This window comes from Chelonoidis abingdonii, chromosome 21, assembly GCF_003597395.2.
Source record: "Chelonoidis abingdonii isolate Lonesome George chromosome 21, CheloAbing_2.0, whole genome shotgun sequence".
NCBI lineage: Eukaryota > Metazoa > Chordata > Testudines > Testudinidae > Chelonoidis > Chelonoidis abingdonii.
Window position 1 is genome coordinate 12,835,629 of NC_133789.1, and position 21,430 is coordinate 12,857,058.

Consider the following 21,430-nt stretch of genomic DNA (forward strand, 5'->3'; position numbering starts at 1 on the left):
AAATGCTTTATCAAGTCAAGAAAGCATTATTGCTGCTCTTACAGATGCGGGGAACTGATGCACACAGAGCTGATGTGACTTGCTCAAAATCACCCAGGGACAGAGTTGGGAGTAGAACTTGGGCTTCCTGAAGCTCAGTCCAGTTTCCTAGACACTGGACCATGAAGTTTTAGTGGACAACTTAATCTCAAATGCCCAGAATCTGCAGAGCTTCCATTAGATTCTGGCATCCATCTACCTGGAGGCTTGTTAACCACTTCTTTTAAATCAATGTATATTCTTGTTCTGGATTTATTTTTACTGTTGCTAATGTTTTCACTTCAGCATAGTGTCTTTCACCCCAAAGAACCTCAAACCACGCTGCAAACTAGGGGCTCAGTTCTGCAAGGTACTGAGGACTCAGAGCCTTCACAGAACTTAGTGCACCCTGCAGGATCAGACCCTCTAAAATGTACAGACTGAATCTCTAGGGACAGTTTTCAGTTATGTGTCCTGTGTCTAGCACAACACGAACCAGAGTCAAGAGAAAAGAACACAATTTGTTGGGGAAGAGTCAACGTGGTTTTTGTAAAGAGAAATCATGCCTCACCAATCTATTAGCCCACCAGATTAGAAATTCCAAACTTTAACCAACTACAAACATGTGAATACATCTTCTGAGGCCTAACTCCCTCTGTGCTGTGATGGCTGCTGTAGTGAGAAAAGACCCCCAGAGACTCTGTGAGTTTTGGCTGTGAGATAGAGAATTCCTTCCTGCACAGAGTGCCTTGCTTCATTAAGTTCTGCCTACCGCCTATCGTGGTCCACTCTGGGAACTGGAGGACCAAGAACTCTGAGTTCAGCTCAACTCCATGGCTGTAATATCTATGGCTGTGTAACCTGCATTGTTTGGAAAGCTCCATTAACGTTTCTCCAGTCTTTGTTGGGACATAAGTTTGATGTGTGAATCCAGAAACAGAAGTAGACATAAATGAGGAGTGGGAAGGGGCAGTGCTTGAAGAGGAAGGCTGCTTCTCACAGAAGAGAATGGTCACCTCTAGTCCACCTTAGTCTGGCTGTTGAGGTAGTGTGATAACATCGCGGGGTTGGGATTTATGGACTCAAGGCCAGAAGGGACCATTGTGATCATCTAGTCTGACCTCCTGTATAAATATGCCAGAAAACTGCCCCACAATAATCCCTAGAGCAGAGCTTTTAGAAAAACAGCCTGTCTGGATTTAAAAATTGTCAGTGATGGAGAATCCAGCATGACCCTCGGTAAATAAATCCAGTGGTTAATTATGCTCAGCGTTAAAACTGTATGACTTATTTCCAGGCTGAACTTGGCTAGCTTCAGCCTCCTGCCTTTGGTCATGTATTATAGCCTTTCTCTGCCAGATTGAAGAGGCCATTGTCAAATATTTGTTCCCCATATAAGTGACTTATAGAGAGACTTATAGATCACTTATGCATCCCTTAACCTTTTCTTTGTTAAGCTAAATAGATTGAGCTCCTTGAGTCTATCAGTATAAGCAGGTTTCTAATCCTTTAATCATTCTTGAGGTTTTTCTCTGAACGCTCTCCAATTTATCAACATCCTTCTTGAACTGTGGAAACCAGAACTGAACACGCTATTCCAGGAACAATTGCACCAGTGCCATGGACGATTTGGGTGGCATGGATTAGTAAACATTGAAAGGAGAAAACTGTGACATAATGTTTAAGGCTGATTCCTACTTCCCGCTAAAGGCTCCTGTGGAAATAGTATGGTTATTTCAACCAGCTCCTATTAACCCAGGTGATTAGCCTGAAAATTCAAGTCAGAGGATGGTGAAAATCTTTTAGGAAATTCTCAGTGTGATTTCAGGTGCTCAAAATTGGGAACTAAGTGGCCAGAGCCATGCATGATGGAGGCAGGCAGTATATAAGCCTCGCACTATTCTGGTAATGTTCCCATCTGGGGCATGCCTGATTTGCAGACCCTCCTCACTCCCTGCTATTAAAGTTGTAGGCCTCCATCCCAGAATTCTTGCTATTTGCTTCAGTCCTGCCCCACGAGTCCCTGCTCACCTTGAAGCAGAAGCTGTCAATTGCATGATAGCTCTGAAGTGATACATCCCTTCTGCTTTAAAACCTATAAATCTATAACTCTCCCAAAGATCAGCATCTTTGGAACCAATGGTTTGACTCAGCCTGTTTTCAAAGCAGGAGCTGTGTGTTAGACCCAAAGGGCCCCAAAGTTTGTACAGATTTTGGATCCAGGACCTGGGACCTTTCCATCCTGGCAGGATCTGAATGTTGATCTCCGGCAATGAGAAGCCAATGCTCCAGGTCATAATGAGGCAGCAAAGCCCCTTTGGTTAACGTGCACCGTACCTTGCTGTCACGGGCAAAGAGTAAGAGCCATCAGAGCTGTGTGAAAGGCCATCGTAACCCTCCTAGTCACACTCAGGTCTTGGTGGTATCTTGGGATTCACAGTGGCAACGGGGATGGTTTTAGGAAGAGAGGTAAATGGGTTGTTAATAAATCTGTGGTTGGCCTCCAGTCAGTCTCCTGCCTTACTTGCCTGTGACCTGTGGAAACATTTGAATAGGCTAGCAAACATCCCATAAGGAGGGGATCTCACTGAAGACATCTTGTCTTGGCTGAGGAGCCACACCTTCCCCAGGTGTGAACAAAACACCTCACCCTGCTGCCCATGCCAAGGGTCCTGTCCTGCCAATAATCAAGTGGCAGCAGCTGGGAAAGATTGGTTATCCAGAAATAATTTCTGGGCAGGGGAGTGGTTCAGGGCCTAACCAAGCACTTTCCAGAGCCCCATGGGCACAATTCTTCAATAAGAACCCCATCGCTTGTCATAGCTTATTGTGTAAGAAAAAGCCTTCCATGCCCCAAACGCTGCATCCATGTCTGGGTCTGAGCAGGTCAGGCTGGGACATTGGGACCTAGCTTCCCTTCAGCCCCACAAGAGATCATCCTGCTTCTGGACTGAGTCCACGAATTGGCAGTGGAGCGACTCTCCAAGAGATGTGCAGGGTCCTGTGGAGAAGCTCAGTGAAGGCCCAGTGAGCTTAGCTCCAAATCACCACCCCTACGCTCAAGCAGCGCAAATCAGACCCAAACAGTCCTGAGACCGGCTCCACATTCATGACTTTTTTTAGAAAAAGGATTGTGGGTTTTGCTCTGAGTTGTGATCTCCCCTGCCCCCCAGGCTGCACCAGTGCCAGCACGCCGGCTCTAGCACAGCCGTGGGAGGCAAGGGCGTTCTGGCCCCTGCTGCAGGAGCTGGCACTAGAGAACCAACCAAGATTCGGCCTGATGGTGCAGAGCTTCCAGCTTCTGCCCCAAATGCCAGTTCATCAGTGTGTTCTGTGCCCCCCAACCCCACATCAGTTCTGTACCCCACATCAGGCCCCATCTCTGCCCCCTGTTCCTCACCATGCCTGCTCCTCCTGCAGTTGTGGATGGGGGCTGCTCCAGCAGGGCTCCTTCTCCTCCTTCCCACATCTAGTGGAGCAAGAAGGATGAGGAAAGGGAGGAAGAAGGAGCAAAGAGGACCTTAGCCATTACATGGGCAGGGAGGAGGTGAGGAGGAAGGCCCACCCTGAGCTGCTGGGCTCTTTCTGCTCCATCCCCCCTTGTGAAAATGGTATCTGCCCCTCCCCTCCCCCTACCCAAAAGCTTCTTTTGGCTCCTGAGGTGAGGCGGCGGTGGGGGAGGCGGGGAGAGAATCTCTGCCTTGCACCTTCCCCAGCTCTCACTGTGTGCTCTTCCCCAGAAGGTGGGGTCAGGAAGGCAGCCAGTTGGACGGGCTCTTTTTCCCCTTGGCGGATCTGAAAATTGCTTGAAGGCAGCAGCTTCTTGCCGCATGGTACCACTGCTTGTAGCAGGGGCCAAACTCTCGTTATTTGCAGGAGTTGGCTGGATTGCCAGAAGTTATACCAACCAGCTCTGGACCTCCTGGGTGTGTGAGTGCACCAGAGGCTATATTCAATACACAGCAGCTGTAAGCGGCTCTCAGGTGCCAACACTCAGATGTGAGATTTACACATGGAAAATATTTAACTCAATAGGCAAAACTGGCACAAAAAGATGCTCTTGGAACCAGCCTTCAGCACCAGGTAGCAATGGTCCAATCCTGCCTCAGACCAGGGCAGGCAAACACCAGCCTGCAATACTGCAGGGTGCCACACTACCGTCTTCTGAAAAGGAGTTCCCAGGCTGCCGAAATCAGGGCCCTGAACGTGCAAAAATGCTTCCGCTGCACTAGGTGCAGAATTATTTTCCATGGGCAACTGATATTTTTGTGTCTGATGCCCTGGCTGGCGCCTGATGTGCACAGCTACCCACTGCCCCCCAGATTACAGCTAGTCCAGATGGTCTCTAGCAACCTGCAGACAGGCCGAAAGTCCAGTGGCATGGACTCTTCAACGGGCATGGATAACTGGGTTAAATTTTCAATTAGCAACAGCCAGGCCTCAGTTTAACCTCCTGGCCTATGAAACTGCCAGGGGATTACCAGAACCCCCTAATGCTGTGCCAGGCAAATGCCTCAAATGGTTACTAATTATGACATTTTCACTAACTCAATGCATAACTGTTCTGCACACTACCTAGCCACCTCGAGATGTGAACATTGACAGTCACAGTTCCCAGATGGCGACAGTGTTCCCTTTCATCCGCAGCAGAGACAAATTAACTGGGTTGCTCTGACCTATTCCAGCTTTCTTACCTACCTGCAGTAGTACCCACTAGGGGCGAGAGAGTTCCCAAACCATTAAGAGGATTGTCCTCGCTCTGGGGAGCTCCAACTTGGGGAGTAGCAAATAACGAAGAGGACAGGTCACTGCTCTTAAAGTTCAGATTTTCCTAAACGTGTTGTAGTATTGAGCTAAAGAGTTAATAAGCATAGAATATATATTACTGCACTAATGCTGAGGTTTTTCTATTGGGCAGCAATGCTTGAGGCCAGAAAAAGATGCAATTAGTTGTCTACTTTACCCGGTGTCTGTATGTCCAAAGACAATGCTGGTGAGGAATGCAGGCTGGGAACTCCTGAGGAAAGCAGATTGGTATCTTGGCCATAGCTCTGTGAAGAATTGATCTTTCTGTTTCTTGGCCATACTGGAAAATAACAACTTTTTGTTTTTGTTTTCTCAGCAAAATGAAAAACTGGAAAATATTTAATTTCAGATCAACCCAAATGTTGTTATCAATCTGAGACATAACATTCTCATTCTGCTCAGTCTCTGGGTGTGTTTTCTCTCTCAGTCTGAGAACTTCTGCCCAGCTCAAAACAGCATTCACTCTGTTGCTAGTAATACTTTGCATCTATAAATGCAATTCTTACACTGTCCTTCTAGCCACAGGATCTCAAAGCACTTTACAAATGTAACATAAGGAAGCTCAACATTTCAGTGCTTCAGTAGCTTTATCCCCACTTTATATGGGGGAGGGTAGCAAGCTGAAATAGAAATTAAGGCTCAAATTCATAGAGATGGCCGTTAATTTTGCTTCACTGTTCGGACACTTTTCATGGGCAGAGTACAAAGGAGATTGGTGTCATTAACCCCATTTTACAGATGGGGAAACTGAGGCAAAGAGCAGCATAGCAACTTGCCCAAGATCACCCACCAGGGTAGTGCAGAGCCAGGAATTGACCTTGGTCTCCTATACCCTAGGCCAGTGCTGTTGACAAATCAATCCTCGTGCTTCTGGGTATGAGTCGATTGCTAGCTGGTGGGTAGGAAGAAACTTCTCATTGTGGCATCGGATTGTATGGCTAGGTCTGCCCCTCTGAAGCACTCAGCACGAACTCTGTCAGACACGGGACTCTGGACTAGACGGCCCATAGGCCTGGCCCTTCCAGCATGGGGAATTCGCCTGTGTGCCCTCCTTGCCAGAATGGGAGGAGGTGAGGTCTAACCCTACCAGACTCAGCTGCACTCTCCAGGCTTTGCCTGAGGCACATAGTCACATATTCCTGGATGGATTGAACACCGGCTGAGCCCTGCTGGAGCTGAGCTTGGGGGCTCCTGGGCTGAGACTATAAATGCTTTCTAAGGAGGCAGTAGGGGAAACAGCACAGCAGGGTTAAAGAGGCATGTAACATGGCTGCATTTGCCCTTTAGATAAAGAGCTTCTTCAGAGGAGGAGAGTAAAAACAACAATGTGAGGAATGCAGGACAGCCCCAAGGGACAAGGTGCTGCTATTGTGCAGAGCTGGCATCCACCGCCTCCTGCACTGGCTGGCCTAGAGACCACCCCAAGTCCCGCTGGAGTGGAACGGGGCAGGGAAGTTAATCTGCTCGGAGCTGAACAGTCTGGGGTTACAGACGTCCTGCAGATGCTGCCATGACAGGCCCTGGCCCTCGCTCTCACCCAGCTGGTTCCCTCACTTCATTCTGGAGCCAGGTCTAGAGCTGTTCAGAAACCTGTATGAATGATCAGCAACCCTTCTGGAATGAAACAAAAATCTTCCATTTCTTTTCAAAATGTTTTGTGGCCATTTGCCCCCAAGGATATAGCAAGTTTCATGGCAGAAAATCCACTTTTTGTTTCTTTCATCCAAAAAATGGAAAATTAAAAAAACTTCCAAACTTTTTGTTGAAAAGCCATTGTTTTAAATCAAGGGTTTGCTGGAGACACTTTGGCTCTAGTCAAGTGCCAGATGGACATCCCAGGGCCGGCAGTGCTCTTGTGCAGTACGCTGAGATCCAGGGAAGGCCAAGCCTGCCACAAGAGGAACCATCTCTCCCCGAGTGGTATTTATCTTCCCAGACATGCGCTAAATTAATTAAACCAGACCCACCAAAGACCCACGTCATGCACACCGACCACCTGGCTGTGCACGAAGAGGCTCTGTGTTCAGAGCATTATCATACTCCCATCTCATGGTCGGGGTCTGACTTTCTCTCCAGTTCCTGACTTCACAAACCAGGCTTCTCTCACAAGGGGCCTATCCAATCTAAGGGCTTGTTTACATGGCAAGCCAGACTCACCACTTCCCCATCTTGCAGTGCACTGCCATCCCATGTCAATGCTGGGCATGCCATCCCATGGTGCACTGCAGGACATTCACTTTCTGGAGCCGTGTCCACACAGGACATTACCACACTGGAAGCTGGGGTGCTGTAGCTTCACCTGGCTTGCTTTATAGGGTGAGGTCTTGGGAAGGACTCCAGGCAGTGAAACCAGTGCTGTGAGGCCAATGCAATGACTTCTCTTCCCCACTCTGCTCAAGGCGCAGGCCAGATGGTGCCTGTGGATTTGTGCTGTAGCCCTGAAACTCCCTGGCAAGGGCACTGAGGGGGACACCACAACAGCTGTAGGTGGGACCCCCCAACACCTCTGCCCAGGTGGAGAATGGTTCCTGCGGTGATGGGAGAGTCTGGGAGTGATGATTTCCTGTGAGGTTTTGGAAACTTGGCCCCAAGTGGATATGGAATATCCTGTCGGCGCAGGGCACCTGCCTTGTCACCCCAAGCCAGCACTGGGACTGACTTCCTGCCCCTGTGACTAGCTCGCTAGGATCAGCCCAAAGGGAGTTGCTGGCTCACCTGAGAGCGTCAGCTCTTCCAAAGGGATTTTGAGGATTTCCTCTGGTCTGGGCCACCATCCCTTACCTGCCCATGAACTCACTGTCCCTCCCCCTATGCACACATATTTCCCAAGCCATCCTCCATGCAACCAAAGCCCTCATCTCTCACCCACACCTCGCATGCCCATCTTCCCCCACACAGACACTCCAAGGTGAAAGCGATTCCCCCAGCCAGCCATGAGAGCTGGCTGTGCCATTTCGAGGCTGTGACAGCCGACCACACACAACATGGGGTGAGAGTGCAGGATGCCGGAATGGCTGGCTTTGGGGTAAGGGCTGGAGCCCAGGCAGCTGTGTGGACGTGCCTCGGCAGGCACCAGACCCAGATGCCAGTCCAGGTGAGCGCCCCCGTCCTGGGCTATGTTAAGTACCCAAAGAGGGGCTGAGAAGGACTCTGTGGCTTGGAGGGGCGGGGATCAAAGACCAACGAACCTTTATATAAAGTGGAACAGCTTCAACAGGAGAGCTTGCGAGGCACCCCCGCCCCCCCATGCAGGCTGCTCTAGATGAATGCTAGATTCCCAAAGACACATAGGCGTGGGGTCCCCAAGGGTAAACAACGAAAGAAACATTGGGCCAGAGTGAGTGAGCACAAGAATGGCTCTAGCCCAGCGATGTCCCTTTGTGGATCTAGCCCTAGATTTCCCATACAATGGGCTTGAGGACAGTGGAGGATCTCTGCTCTGATGAGTCCCAGGACAGAAATATCGGGGTGCAGCAGTTCAGGAGTGAGACACGTTGAGGTGCATTGAAGGAGAAAGCATTCCTTCCACTTCACATTCCTTCCACTAAAATAGCATGGGCCAGATTTAAACAACTGTGTGTGCCCTGGTACAGGTGTGCAACTCTTGAGGCACATAAACCTGGAGTTACATATGCACACACCTGTCACACATCAGCAAATCAAGATGAATATGTCTGTAAATTGGGCACATTCATTTCTGCTTGTGTCCTTCTGTAAATCTGATCCTAATTTTAGGAAGTGTGTAATTCTGAAATAGCAAAAATAATTCCGGCTCATGAGCTTTGTTCTGCCAGACACCCTCCCGGACAGATCCCACTGCTCCTTCCCAATGTCACCTGCTCTGCAACCACTTTAGTCCTCTCAGCTCAACGCCGTTTTCATCCTGACCTGGAAAGCGCAGGGGCTGAACTTGTGAGGCTCCTCACACATGGGTTTCTGCATTGCTCTTACATTTAGATACCTTGTCTTTCACCAACAGGCTCCAGCAGAGTCAGGCCCTGCATCAGGGATTGTACAAAACACACAGCGCCTGCCCCAAAGATCTCGCAGCCTGACAGATGGGGAGATGAAAGCAGGCCCAGTGAGGAAATGGGTGTGCCCCAGGCAACACAGCAGATCCATGGCCAAACAGGGACTAACACTCAGGTCCACTGAATACCAATCCAATACCCTATCCACAAGCCTACACTGGAAAAACCCTAAAATCCCATGGGTCTGCTTTCAGCTCACGGCGAGACACTGCCTCTTCCCAGGACAGCAGAACACACAGGAAATAGGCCCAGATGCGGGGGTGGAAGCCAAGGCACAAGAAGTGCTGCCCACCAGAAGCCATTAGCCATATATATGAGAACCTGAATGAATCGCCTAACAGACAATGCTATATTTATTCCTATATCCCTGAATATGGTGCTCTTTTTGTTACTCATTCACATGTGTGCAAACACGTCCATTATGGAACTCTTGTAACAACTCCCTTCCTATAATGGAAACTGACTAATTTCATTTAATAGTCTTTTAAGTTCATTAATTAAATTTCATTTAATAGTCTTTTGAGTCAACTTGCTCCTGTGTCTGCTTTAGGTGGTTTTAGTCTGAGTTCCTTGCGTTGCTCTTTGGCTCAGGAGATTTCTGTGCTGCTAGATTCCAAGTCCAGAAGGGACCATTAGGATCTTCTTGTGTGAGCTCCTGCATAACCCAGGCCAGAGAATTGTACCCAATTAGCTCTAGAGGCAGCCCGTTCTTTGGCATTGCCTTTAACAAGGCATGAGGATTGCGGCAAAGTGAACTCATTTCAAAGTTCTTGCCCCACAATTGCATGGTGTTATGGAAAATCGGTCTTGGCAAACATTCTCGGATGAGATTGCAGGTTTGAGTGATAAAGGTAACTGAGGCACTGTAATATAATTAGACTCTTGTGAGGCATTGGATTTTGATTAAAAACTAGCACTACACAGTATCAATAAAATACATGCCAAGTGGCTTAGGAACTGGCTAATTGACGGCACTCAAAAGGTAGTTGTCCATGAGGAATCATCATCAAATGGGCCTAACACTATTCAACATTTTTACCAATCACCTGGAAGTAAATATAAAGAAATCACGGCTGGTAAATATTGTGAATAATGCGAAGATTGGCCGAGCGAGTGGTAAATAAGGGTGAGAACAGGGCAGTCACCCAGACCTATCTCAATTGCTTGGTTTGCTGGGCTCATTTAAACAAAATGCATTTTAATACAGCCAAATGCCAAGTTATAATCCAGCAGAAGCAATGCAGGTCAACCCTACAGCCTGGGGGCCTGTATCCCAGAACACAGGGACTCTGGAGGCAGAGGGTTCACAAATAATTGAACATGAGCTCCCAGTGCGAGAACATGGCTAATGCCAGACTCAGATGGATATACAGGGGGGTAGTGGGCAGGAGTGGGGAAGTGATTTGTCCTTCCAAGTACTCTGCACGGTACTTGTAGTGGTGATGTCACCTCCAGGTTGATTTCCAGCGATGTTCTCCAGGAAGGACATTTTGAGTATTTGCCCCTTTGGCTATGAGTGGGGCTGGCTATTGCATTGTATAGCACTGCATCATCTGCCACCTGGAACAGCCTGCCTTCCTCTCAATCCGCTGAGAACAGAGGCACAAGGTGTGGCAATTATTTCAAAGTCTAGTTTGTGGTGCTTGCCCTTGCATGGACATGTCAGCGTGCCCTAGGCACTCATTGGCCACTGTTGAATTTTAGCTGGGAGTTGCTTCAGCAGTTTGGGGAATTTATCTGGTACAATTTTGCAGCGATTGGTGCAGCTTGTTCTGGTGCAGGCAGAGCCTCTGTCTTCGCTGGGGCCTGGGTGATGCTAGATGATTGAGTTGTGAAAACCACTTTTTTCCTTTCCTCCTCACAGCCCCAGCACAGCGCGTGGTGCCTCAGACAATCTGTGCCACTCCCCACCCAGTGTACAGTACAGGGCTGTTTCCAGTGCTCTTTACAGAACGATTTAGCTTCTTGCAATAAGCTCCTGGGGCATCATGGACTGGACTTTGCCTTTTTCCTGTTTTTGTAGTCCCTGTAATACAGGCATTGCTTGCCCGTTCTTGCAGCCCACTGGTGTGTTTGCCTTTATTTTGTGTGCGGTGAATATCCTCCTCTTTTGCTACCGCTTTCCATTTCCATAGCTGTTCCTTCTCTTGCTCACTGCTGCAGTGGGTGTCAATAGCTGGGTTAAGTTCCAGCTCTGACTGCTGCAGCACATCCCACAGAGACATATGGCTTTTTTAATGACAGCTGAGCTTTTCCTACCACCACCAACTCTTGTGAGCCACACTAAATCAGTCAACCCTCTTTTTCTTCGGCCTTCTGTTTGGAGCTGCATGTTATGAGTTCCACACTGGAACCTCTGCTGCATGCGTAACAAGTACTATGTTATTGCATCTTCTAATTGATAGACATTGCAACATCTTCTCTAGGGGCAGTGGGGACCAGGCCTGGTGGTCACCCAAGGAAGTGGGTCATTGTGCAGGGACATTGTGTGCATGCAGCAGATTGGCATCTCACTCATCCTGCACCAGCAGTTCAGCTTGTCCCGCTCACAGCGACACTTTCTGACCCAGTGCACCTGACACCAAGGGGCTCGGGGCTGCCTGGAGCAGGGATGATTTCCAGCCACTGGGCTGTGGGGTGGAGTCAGGAGGAGAGAGCTGCCAGCAATACCTGGGGCATCCCAACCCCAGTGGGGAGAAACAGGGGCACCAGTCAGCAGGTCAGCCTGACCCGGACCCTGGATTTGCACCCAGCTGTTAGACTCGGGGCTTGTAAAATGCTTGGGGAGGCAGGTGTCCAGGGGGGTGGCATGCCATAGGCGCAGCAGCTCCAGCTGCAACAGCTCCCTGGTCTCTCTTTGGCAGGTGAGGGCTTAGAACATGAGCAGCGGTAAAAAGAGACTCTCTGGCTGCTGAGTGAATATGGAGCATTAAACTGGCTCCTTGCTCTCCCCCCCTGCAGGGCTCAGCCACATCTGCTTGTGGAATCCAAGGGTGCAGTTAACGCCCAGGACGGGGTGGCTAGTCCTTCCAGGGAGTGGGCGTTATCTGGGCACTGTGCATGTAAGAACGGGGTGTGCGACACGTTTCTGGCCTCACACTCTGCCCAAGGCTGTAGCATCAGCCGTAGACTTTGGGGCTCTGCCCTGCATGACTGTCAGCCCTAGTCTCTGGTGCCTGCGTTCAAGGCACAGCCCTGTTGGTACCAAGTCCCCGGAGCAGAGCACTTGTCAAAAGGTGCTACCTGCTGCAGCAACAGCCTTGTGCTGTGAGCTCTGCCTGGGCCCCGAACACAGACGCTCACGGCTCTGCCACGCCCTGCAACAGCCCACCCCCGTGAGCCAGGTCTGCAACAGGCAGGCAGCTGCGGGGCAGGAGCTGGGCATTCTAGGAAGCGCAAGGGCTCCACATCTGGCTCTGGCTGGCAGGAGAGCACTGGCCTTCCCCAGTGTCTGGGAGGTTCCAGCAGTGTCAGTCAGGCTCCTTTTCCATGGCCAATGCCCAGCTAGAAGCATGCTCGGAAAGACCCTGTCTCATCCATCTGCATCACAAAAATTCAACCCACTGGCCCCAGTTGTTCTCCTCTCTAGTCCCTTCCTTAGACCTGCAGCCCTTCAATTCCAGCACCCACTGATTGTCACACATTTGATCCTTAGTAGGGTCAGCTGCTGCCCTCCTGCCAGGGGTGGATGCTGTGTGCACATTGGGATGACAGTTGCCCTCCCGCCCTACTCCCACCCATAAAGTGATTCCAGCTGGAGGTGCCTGCTTCATGCTGCACCTTTCCCTAAGGGGTTCCTCTCGACCCACCCCCCAACCCTAAAGGGAACAAGGGCAGTGCTGATCCCCCAGCCCCAGAGCCCCAACAAACAGAACCGATGGCAGGTGGGAGCTGCTCTACTGGGAGTTCTCCTGGAGGTCCAGCTCTGTTGGTGTGAACAGACAGTTCACTGGGTAGCTGACTGAATCAAATCAAGGGGCCAGGCTGTTAGCACATGGAGTGAGGGCTCCTGGGCCTGTCCCAGTTCTGGCACTGATCTGTTCTCCTTGCATCATAGCAGCACCTCAACCCCACCAGCCAAGCTCATAACCTACTTGCACTGGGTGCCTCATGAGACATGGCAGGGGGGAGGGGGTCGGCCTCAGCCCAGGTCACACGGCAAAGCAATAGCAGAACCGGAGAGGAGAGAGCTCGGCCAGTCCCCTGGCCACTGAGCCATGCTGCTCCCGCTAACCCTTGTGACAGCATGCGAGTAACTTCACCTTTCTCTGCCGTCGTGGCCACTCATTGCACTCAGCCTATGTCAGCCTGGGCGGCCCCCCAGCGCTTCTCAGAGCAGGGCCATTACCCAGGACACCTGCCCTGTTTGCCCTGGTAACCCTGGCTGGACATTTGCCACCTCTCTAAAACGTACAGTGAATTTAATAGAAGGTTGGTGAGGCTCTGTTGGGGTCAGGGGAGGGGGAATCCAGCCGGCTTTCTCCCCGTGGTGGCACCAATTCTCAAGTGCCCTTACATGGTCTCTGTTTCCCCCCCTAGGTCCCTCGCGTTGGGCCAGCAATACACCTCGCTGGGGTCCCAGCCCATCCTGTGTGGCTCCATCCCCGGGCTGGTGCCCAAGCAGCTCCGCTTCTGCCGGAACTATCTTGAAATCATGCCCAGCGTGGCCGAGGGGGTGAAGCTGGGGATCCAGGAATGTCAGCACCAGTTCCGGGGCCGGCGCTGGAACTGCACCACCATTGATGACAGCCTGGCCATCTTCGGGCCCGTCCTCGACAAAGGTAAGGCAGCCACGCGGCTGCCGCACCAGGCAAAGGCTGCCGGGTTGGGCTGGGGGGGATTCTTCCATTTAGTTGCATTCCAGGACCATGCTGAGGCACAAGCTGAGATCAGGGACCATCGTGCCGGGTGCGGAACAGACCCAGTGAGAGATAGGCCCTGCCCAAGGAACTCACGAAGGTGGGAAGGGAGACAGAGGCACAGAGACGGGACAGGACGTGCCCAAGGTCACCCAGCCCCTGCAAAGCTCGTCTTCAGTGGCAGACACCAGGGATCTGGCACTGCTGCCCAGGCCCTGCTGAATGTCCCGGCTGGGCTGTGGAGAGGGAAGATCAGCTCATGACAGCAGCTCTCAGCAGACAGGTCCCCACTGCTAGGGAGTTTGCCTTGGTGGCAGATTGCAACTAGAAGCAGAAATCCCCCTACCCCCCGGCCCCCGCCCCGTGTGAGTCTTTGGGGCAGGGTGTCCTTGGCCTTGCCAAGGGAGTCGGTGAACACGACGCAGGCCCACGGCTCCAGGGTCACCCCAGCCCTCCAGCCCCAGGCACCACAGGACACCGGGAGGCTCGGCTGGGCTTGGTCAGAGGCTTTGGCAGCAGCACTCTGTGAAAGCAGCTTGGAGAGAGGAAAGCTGATGCCCCGTGTCCTCCCCCAGGCCTGAAGACCTGGCCTGTGGGCTGGAGTGGCAGCAAGGGGAAGCTGCAGCCTGGCCAGACCCATGTGGGGGGCGGTCCTACAGCTGCTATCTTATTTTGCTCAGCGGTGTAGATCCTCAGTCCCTCTGGCTTGGACTCCCGATGCTGTCCTCCAGGGCAGAGCCACCCAGCCGCACACAGGGGCTGCCTGGGACCACCCGCCAGAGCCCACAGGCCCCAAGGTCTGCAGGACCCCTTCATGGGAGCTGCTTTTTTCATCTCCCCTCTCTGTTCTAAGACTCCCTCTGGGCTGAGCTGGGCCCCCTTCAGGCCTCTGTTAATATCAGGGCTATGAGGCACCTCCCTACCAACAAAGACTAGAACCCCTCATCCGGTTGCTTCTTAGAAGGCAACAGCTCTGGGCACTGAAACAGAGGACTAAGGAGTCAGAGCTCCTGCAACCCATTCCCAGCTCTGCTACTGATTTGTTGCACATCCTTTGAAGAAGTCATTTCCCCTTCGGTGCCTCAGTTTCCCCATCTGTGAAATGGGGACGGTTAATGTTTCCTGACCTCAGAGAGGCTGGGAGGCTTCAGTAATGTTGATGAGGGAGTATGATGCCTGTGCCAGGGAAGGTCAAAGGATTTAGCTGAAACCGGAGCTGGAGGGCATTCAGAGTTTGACACTGTGGGTCAGACTCAGCACCCCAACCTGGTCCCCAGCACCCTCTGCTGCCCTGTGGGGAAAATCCCACCCACCCTTGCCAGGGGCTGGATTTGCTCCCTGCCCACTCAGTGATTCCCCTGGACCAAGGGTGCCACTTGCCCCAGGCAGCCCTAGATCCTGTGCTAGCAACGACAGGTACTGCCAGGCTGCGAAGAGCAGAAAGGGGACCAGATGCAGTGGAAGGGGGCTGGAGTCAGGGCATCCTGGTGCTTCTGGCTGAGTGAGAGGGAGCACAGAGCCCATGACAGGCCAACAGCATCACGATAACCTCACCTCGTGGCTTTTCTCAGCCATGCCACTTGCAGTCATTTGCATCTAAACAGGCGTGTATAGGATGGGATCAGGGGGCCTGGGGCCATCTCAATATCAACTCCAGAGACTTAAGAGGAGGGGGAGAGAAAAGAGAGAGGGAGAGAGCAAAATAAGCTTAGACGGATGAGAAAGAGCTAAGCTGCCTCCCCTACTGTGAGCAGGGTGAGTGATACGGCCCAGCACTACCGTGGTTTCAAAGTGCTGCACCATTCACACGCCCTTTAGCCATTCTGCTCCGGGGGTGGGGGCTGGGGGGAGCCATCACTAGGGCTTTCCCAGCCGGGCTGGCAGGATTGGCCGGGGCCAGCAGGCCGGGGACACTGGCCCGTTGCTACGCGGGGTCTGGGAATGCCAGCGCTCTGTGCTGGGGGGCCATTGGGCGGCGGAAACATTCCGCATTATGCTGGTAATACAGTGTGACACCAAGGGAACAATGGCAAATTGAGTGGCCCAGCAGGTAACGGGCCCGGCTGGGAGATAGTCGCAGTGCTGCACTGTCAAGCGCTCGCTAATCCTCCCTCCTGGCCCCTCCCTGGTTCTGGGAACTTCGCTTGCTCATTTCACTGCTGGGAAATTTCTCCCCAACGCCTTGTGCAGACCCAGTGGAGATTTTCAAGTGATTCATTCATAGCGCCAGGCCTTCCCCGCCTGGGAGCCTCTTCTCACCCCCGCATTGGCCTGCTGGGGTTGAACAGGGCTTCTGCCAAGCTGGCTGTGCGGCTGCAGGACGAAAACAACCAGGAGTAAACATGGCTGTGGTCGAGCATGGCTTGTTCTTGCCTGTGTATAGAGAAAGCATGTTCTGACCGTGGCTTAATGTGCATTCCCCTGCCACAGACAAGAACCGTGCATGGCTCTGACACTCCCAAGCTTAAAGCAGTTACTTCTTTGGCAGGAGCTTGTTCTAGCTGGGGATGTTGCACTGGTTAAACATAACCTGAAAAGTAAACATCCTCGATTAGTCCTGTATTGGAGCATGAGCTTTCGTGGGTGAGTACCCACTTCGTTGGCTGCATGTATCCGACAAAGTGGACATTCACCCATGAAAGCTCATGCTCCAATACGTCTGTTAGTCTATAAGGTGCCACAGGACTCTCTGCTGCTTTTACAGATCAGACTAACACGGCCACCCCTCTGATACTTGCCATCTGTTGGGTTTGGGCTCTCCACTTCTTCCCCTGGGGGATGGCCAGAGACAGCCTTTAAGTATAGATGACACTTTCCAGCTTGCTTTTTCCCTTCGGAATAGCAGGAATGCCAGGCTTACTCTTCCTTGTTCTAGTGGGAGGTCTCCTGGGATAATTCACGTGCACAGTGGAAGCTCTCTCGACCCTTCAGCCCAGGGGCAAGCATGTGGAATCTTTAACCCCAAGGAGTTTTTCTCCCCAGGGTTTCCCTCTCAGAACTGACATGGCCTCATCACGGTACGCTGAGCCCCTCTCAGCGCGCCTGGGACAGGGTTCGGTACTATTATCTCCATGTGCAGCAGAGCCACCTGTCGGCTTTGGAGCAAGTACTAAGTGACTCACCCAGGGTCATGCAGGAAGGATGTAGCAGGGGCAGAAAATGACCCTGTGCCCTGAATCCCATTCCAGACTGGCCAGTTTCTTTCCTCAGCTGGTGAATTACAGTTACAAATCATCAGAATACCAATTCCTGCCCCCTCACTCAGCTACCTACTGATGCTCTGGTCATCCATAGAGGTGCGGGTTGCAGGGGTGGTGGAGAGTCATCATTCAGGCTTTCCTAGCGTGACTGGCAGGATTGTATTTAGCAAATGCGGTTAGACAAGAGCTGACTGGGGTGGGGGGAGCAAACCCTTCTCTCTCTCTCTCTCTGAGCAAAATGTCTCAGATATCAGTCTCCCTGAGAAGGCACAAGGCAGATTCCCCTTTAGCTGGTCACCGTAAGGTCATGTCTACACTGAAATAAAAAGTAACCCAGCTGAGTTCTCCCATGTCTCCTTCCTAGCCACACATGCAAGAAAAAATATCAAGGAATCATTTTAGGTCCCATTGAGACTGGTTAAATGAGTCAGAGGATCCAGGTGCAAACCCGGTGTTCCGGACTTGGTTACATAGACTGTAAGGCCAGATGGGACCATTGTGATCATCCAGTCCAACCTCCTGCATGTCACAGGCCACAGAACCTCACCCACCCACCCACCCCTGTGGAAGACTCTAACCTCTGGCTGAGTTACTGAAGTCCTCAAACCATAACTTAAAGTTACAGAGAATCCACCATTTATACTAGTTTAAACCTGCAAGTGACCTGTGCACAGGAAGGCAAAACAAAAAACAAAATAAAAACGCCCAGGGTCTCTGCCAAGCTGAAATTCCCTCCTGACCCCAACCAATATGGTGATCAGCTAAACCCTGAGCATGCAGGCAAGACCCACCAGACAGATACCTGGGAAAGAATTATCTGTAGTAACTCAGATCCCACCCCAGCTAGTGTCTCATCACCGGCAGTTGGAGATATTTACTATGAGAAGTTGCAGACAGGCCATATGCCACGTAGACAACCTCATCAGACCATCCCCTCCATAAATGTATCAGGGTCAGTCTTGAAACCAGTTTTTTGCCCCCACTGCTCCCCTTGGGAGGCTGCTCCAGAACTTCACTCCTCTGATGGGTAGAAACTTCGCCTAGTTTCAAGCCTAAGCTTGTTAATGGGCAGTTTATAGCCCTTTGTTCTTGTGCCAATACTGGCACTTAACTTTAATAACTCCTCTCCCTCCCTGGCATTTATCCCTCTGATGTATTTATAGAGTGATCAGATCTGCCCTCGGCCTTTGTTTGGTTAGGCTAAACAAGCCAAACTCCTTGAGTCTCCTCTCCTAGGGTGTGTTTTCAATTCTTTGGATCATCTAGTAGCCCTTCTCTGCACTTGTTCCAGTCTGAATTCATCTTTCTCCAACATGGGAGACCAGACCTGCACACAGTATTGCAAATGAGGTCTCACCAATGGCTTGTACAATAGAAATAACTCTTTCCTACTGCTACTGGAAATACCTCACCTGGTACATCCTAGGATTGCATTAACCTTTTCATGGCCACATCACAGTCATCCTGCGATCAACCAATATATCCAGATCTTTCTCTTTCTCGGTCACTTTCAACTGATATGTTCCCAGTTTATAGCAAAAATTCTTGTTGTTAGTCCCTAAGTGCATGACTTTGCACAATTAAATATCATCCCATTTCTATAAACTCCAGTTTTCAATGTCATCCAGATTTTTTGGGATGATATTCCAGTCCCCCTCTGTATTGACACCACCTCCCAATTTTGTGTCATCTGCAAATTTTATCAGCACATTCCCACTTTTTGTGCAAAGGTCATTAATGAAAATGGTAAATAAGGTTGGTCCAAAGAACAGTCCCTGAGGAACTCCACTAGTAACAGCCCTCACACATGACAGCTCACCTGTCAGTACGACCCGCTGGCCTCTCTCTTTTAACCAGCTCCTCATCCACCTCTCAATTCGCATAGTAATCCCCATCTTCTCCAATTTAACTAATCATTTCCCATGTGGAATAGATCTAATCTACCTGCATTACTGAAATCCAGGTAGAGTAGACCTTTAGACATTCCCTTTGTCTAAAAAAAATCAGTTATCTTCTCAAAGAAGGAGCTCAGGTTGGTCTGGCACAAGCTACCTTTTATAAATCCGGGCTGAATTTTATCCCAATTCCCATTTATCTCTATGTCCTTAACTACTTCTGCTTTCAAAATTTGTTCCAAGACCTTGCATACAATTGAGATCAAACTAATGGGCTTGTAGTTTCCCCGATCACCTTTTTCCCTTTCTTAAAAACAGGTTCTATATTAGCAATTCTCCAGTCATAGGATACAACTCCCAAGTCTGTGGCTACAGTCTAACACAGCTACCCCTCTGATACGTGACTCCCAAATTTACACATTCATTAAAAATCCTTGCTATTGGGCCAGCAACTTCATGAGCCAGTTCCTTTAATATTCTTGGATGGAGATTATTTGGGCCCCCTGATTTTTCCCCATGAAGATGTTCGAGTTTGACTCCTACCTCGGATGGGGTCATTTCTACTGCCATGTCCTCATTTCCATTAGCCACCTGCCTACTAATCCTCGGCTACTCATTCCCCTTATTATAAACACAGTAAAGTATTTGTTGAGGTGTTGGGCCAGGCCTAGATTATCTTTAATCTCCACCCCATTCTCAGTGTTTAGCTGTCCCACTTCTTTCTTTTTATGTATACAGCTAAAGAACCTTTTACTGTTGGTTTTAATTTCCTTTGCAAGGTCCAACTCTGCTTGACTTTTGGCAGTTCTCACTTTCCCCTGCATTTTCTGACCTCCAAGAAAGCTTTCCTTGCTGATCCATATCATTGTCCATTCCTTGTAGGCTTTCTGCTTTCTCTTCAGCACCTGTTGGAAATACTTGCGCTGTTGCTTGTTCAGTTTGGGCTCAATCCTTCTCTACATGGTTTTCCCCGTTGCGTGGGATGCAGGCTTCAGACAGCTTATGCCACTTTGACTTTAATTCCAAGCCTCCTCCACATTCAAATCCTTGAGTTCTTCAGTCCAGTCCAGTCCACTTCCCTAACTAATTTCCTGAATTTTTGAATGGTTGCCGTTTGGAAATCCAGTCCCCTGGCTGCAGACCTATTTGTGTTTATCCTTCCATTTAGTTTTAACTGAATTAGCTCATGATCACTCGAACCAAGGCAGCCTGGTTCCACTCCATAGGCCCATGTTTCTGTCCCATGCGAAGGGCCCTGTCTGCAAGACACAATGACCCACTCAGTAGGTGCCGTTATTAATGATTTATGTTATGGTGGCATCTATGGGTCCCACTGGAGTTCATGTATTACTTGCATTTTTACTCTAGCACTCAAAGGCTCAGTGAGGCCTCAAGCAGACTTATGCTAGGGGCTGTACACACACAGGTGGACCCAGTTCCCCAAACCAGGTTAGGTCCCACCTACACCACAACATTTAACCATGGTGCACAGTTCTGTAACCCTGGCCCATGCCCTGGTGGGGAGAGCAGTGTAGGTGACCTTTAGGCTGATTTTTATATTGGGGTGAGAACGTTAGGACCAGCTCCAGCACAAGGCCTGTCTACACGGCGGAATCACCACGTTTGATGCTCCTGCAGCTCACTCATGTTTCCGCCTGCCTTCGTGGACAGAAAAAATCTCTTTCTGAAGCTGAGAGGCAACGAGGTGCCTGAGAAGGCCTTGGACTGGGTGTGAGACCTCTGTCAAATGACTGGCTGGGTAACTGTGAGCAGGTCACTTCATCTTGCTGCATCTCTCTCCCCCTTGCATCCTTTGTCTTTCAGGCTGGGACCATCTGGTTCTGCATGCAGGGCCGGGCCCAGAGTACACGTAACAATGCTGAGGAACCATTGCTTAGCCTAACTCTGGACTGGATTAAAACACTGGTTCCTAAGGGGATCATCACCTGGTCTGTGTGCAGGATGGTAAAAAGGAGATGCCCGGCCAGAACCCCTCCCTGAGGCTAGCTTGGGAAACGATTTCAGAACCCTCTGACCCATCCTCAAGGGCAGATAAACCAAGTTAGGAGATAGTGGAGTGGGAGACGCGACTCAAGCACCATTTTCTTCCCGATGTGAATAGGGCCAAATAGTGAGAGTTAAAAGACTGAACTAGTCCCTCCAAGGGACTTGGGAAAAATCCCATCACTTGGGGGATGGAATTCCCAAAACCATTGGCATTAGCCTAATTCTGGTCCCAGTGAAGCCACTGGTAAAAATTCCACTGACTGAGTGGGAACAGCAGTAAAGCAAAGCTGACCACTTTGATAATACCCCCCTGGGCTGGATAGATTACTAGACAATGAACTGAATTGCTGGAGCGCAGTCTGGAGCCATAGCATAAGCTAGATTCTGACTTCTGTGACCCACAGGAGCAAAGTGATTTTTATTAATACTGATGCCCCTCTGCTGAGAGGTAGAACAAATCTGGGGCCTTGCTGGTTGGCTTCCCAAAAGTGGACAAATCAGGGACATGGAGTATGGGAATATTCCCAGTGTAAATTGCTTCGTTTATATATATGCACCAGTCTTGGGACAGAAATGGTCCCAAACTGCATGCTGTACACCCCCTCTGCCAGAAA

At 50.5% G+C, this 21,430-nt stretch overlaps 1 protein-coding gene across 2 annotated transcripts in view; it reads left to right on the top strand.

The window, feature by feature from the left end:
• Positions 1–21,430, top strand: part of WNT3 (Wnt family member 3) — an 80,334-nt gene that overhangs the window by 42,483 nt on the left and 16,421 nt on the right. For both annotated transcript variants that reach the window (XM_032806564.1, XM_032806563.2), the window contains exon 2: positions 13,395–13,636. In XM_032806564.1, coding sequence (XP_032662455.1) covers positions 13,395–13,636 — 242 coding nt within the window. The remainder of the gene's footprint in view (positions 1–13,394; positions 13,637–21,430) is intronic.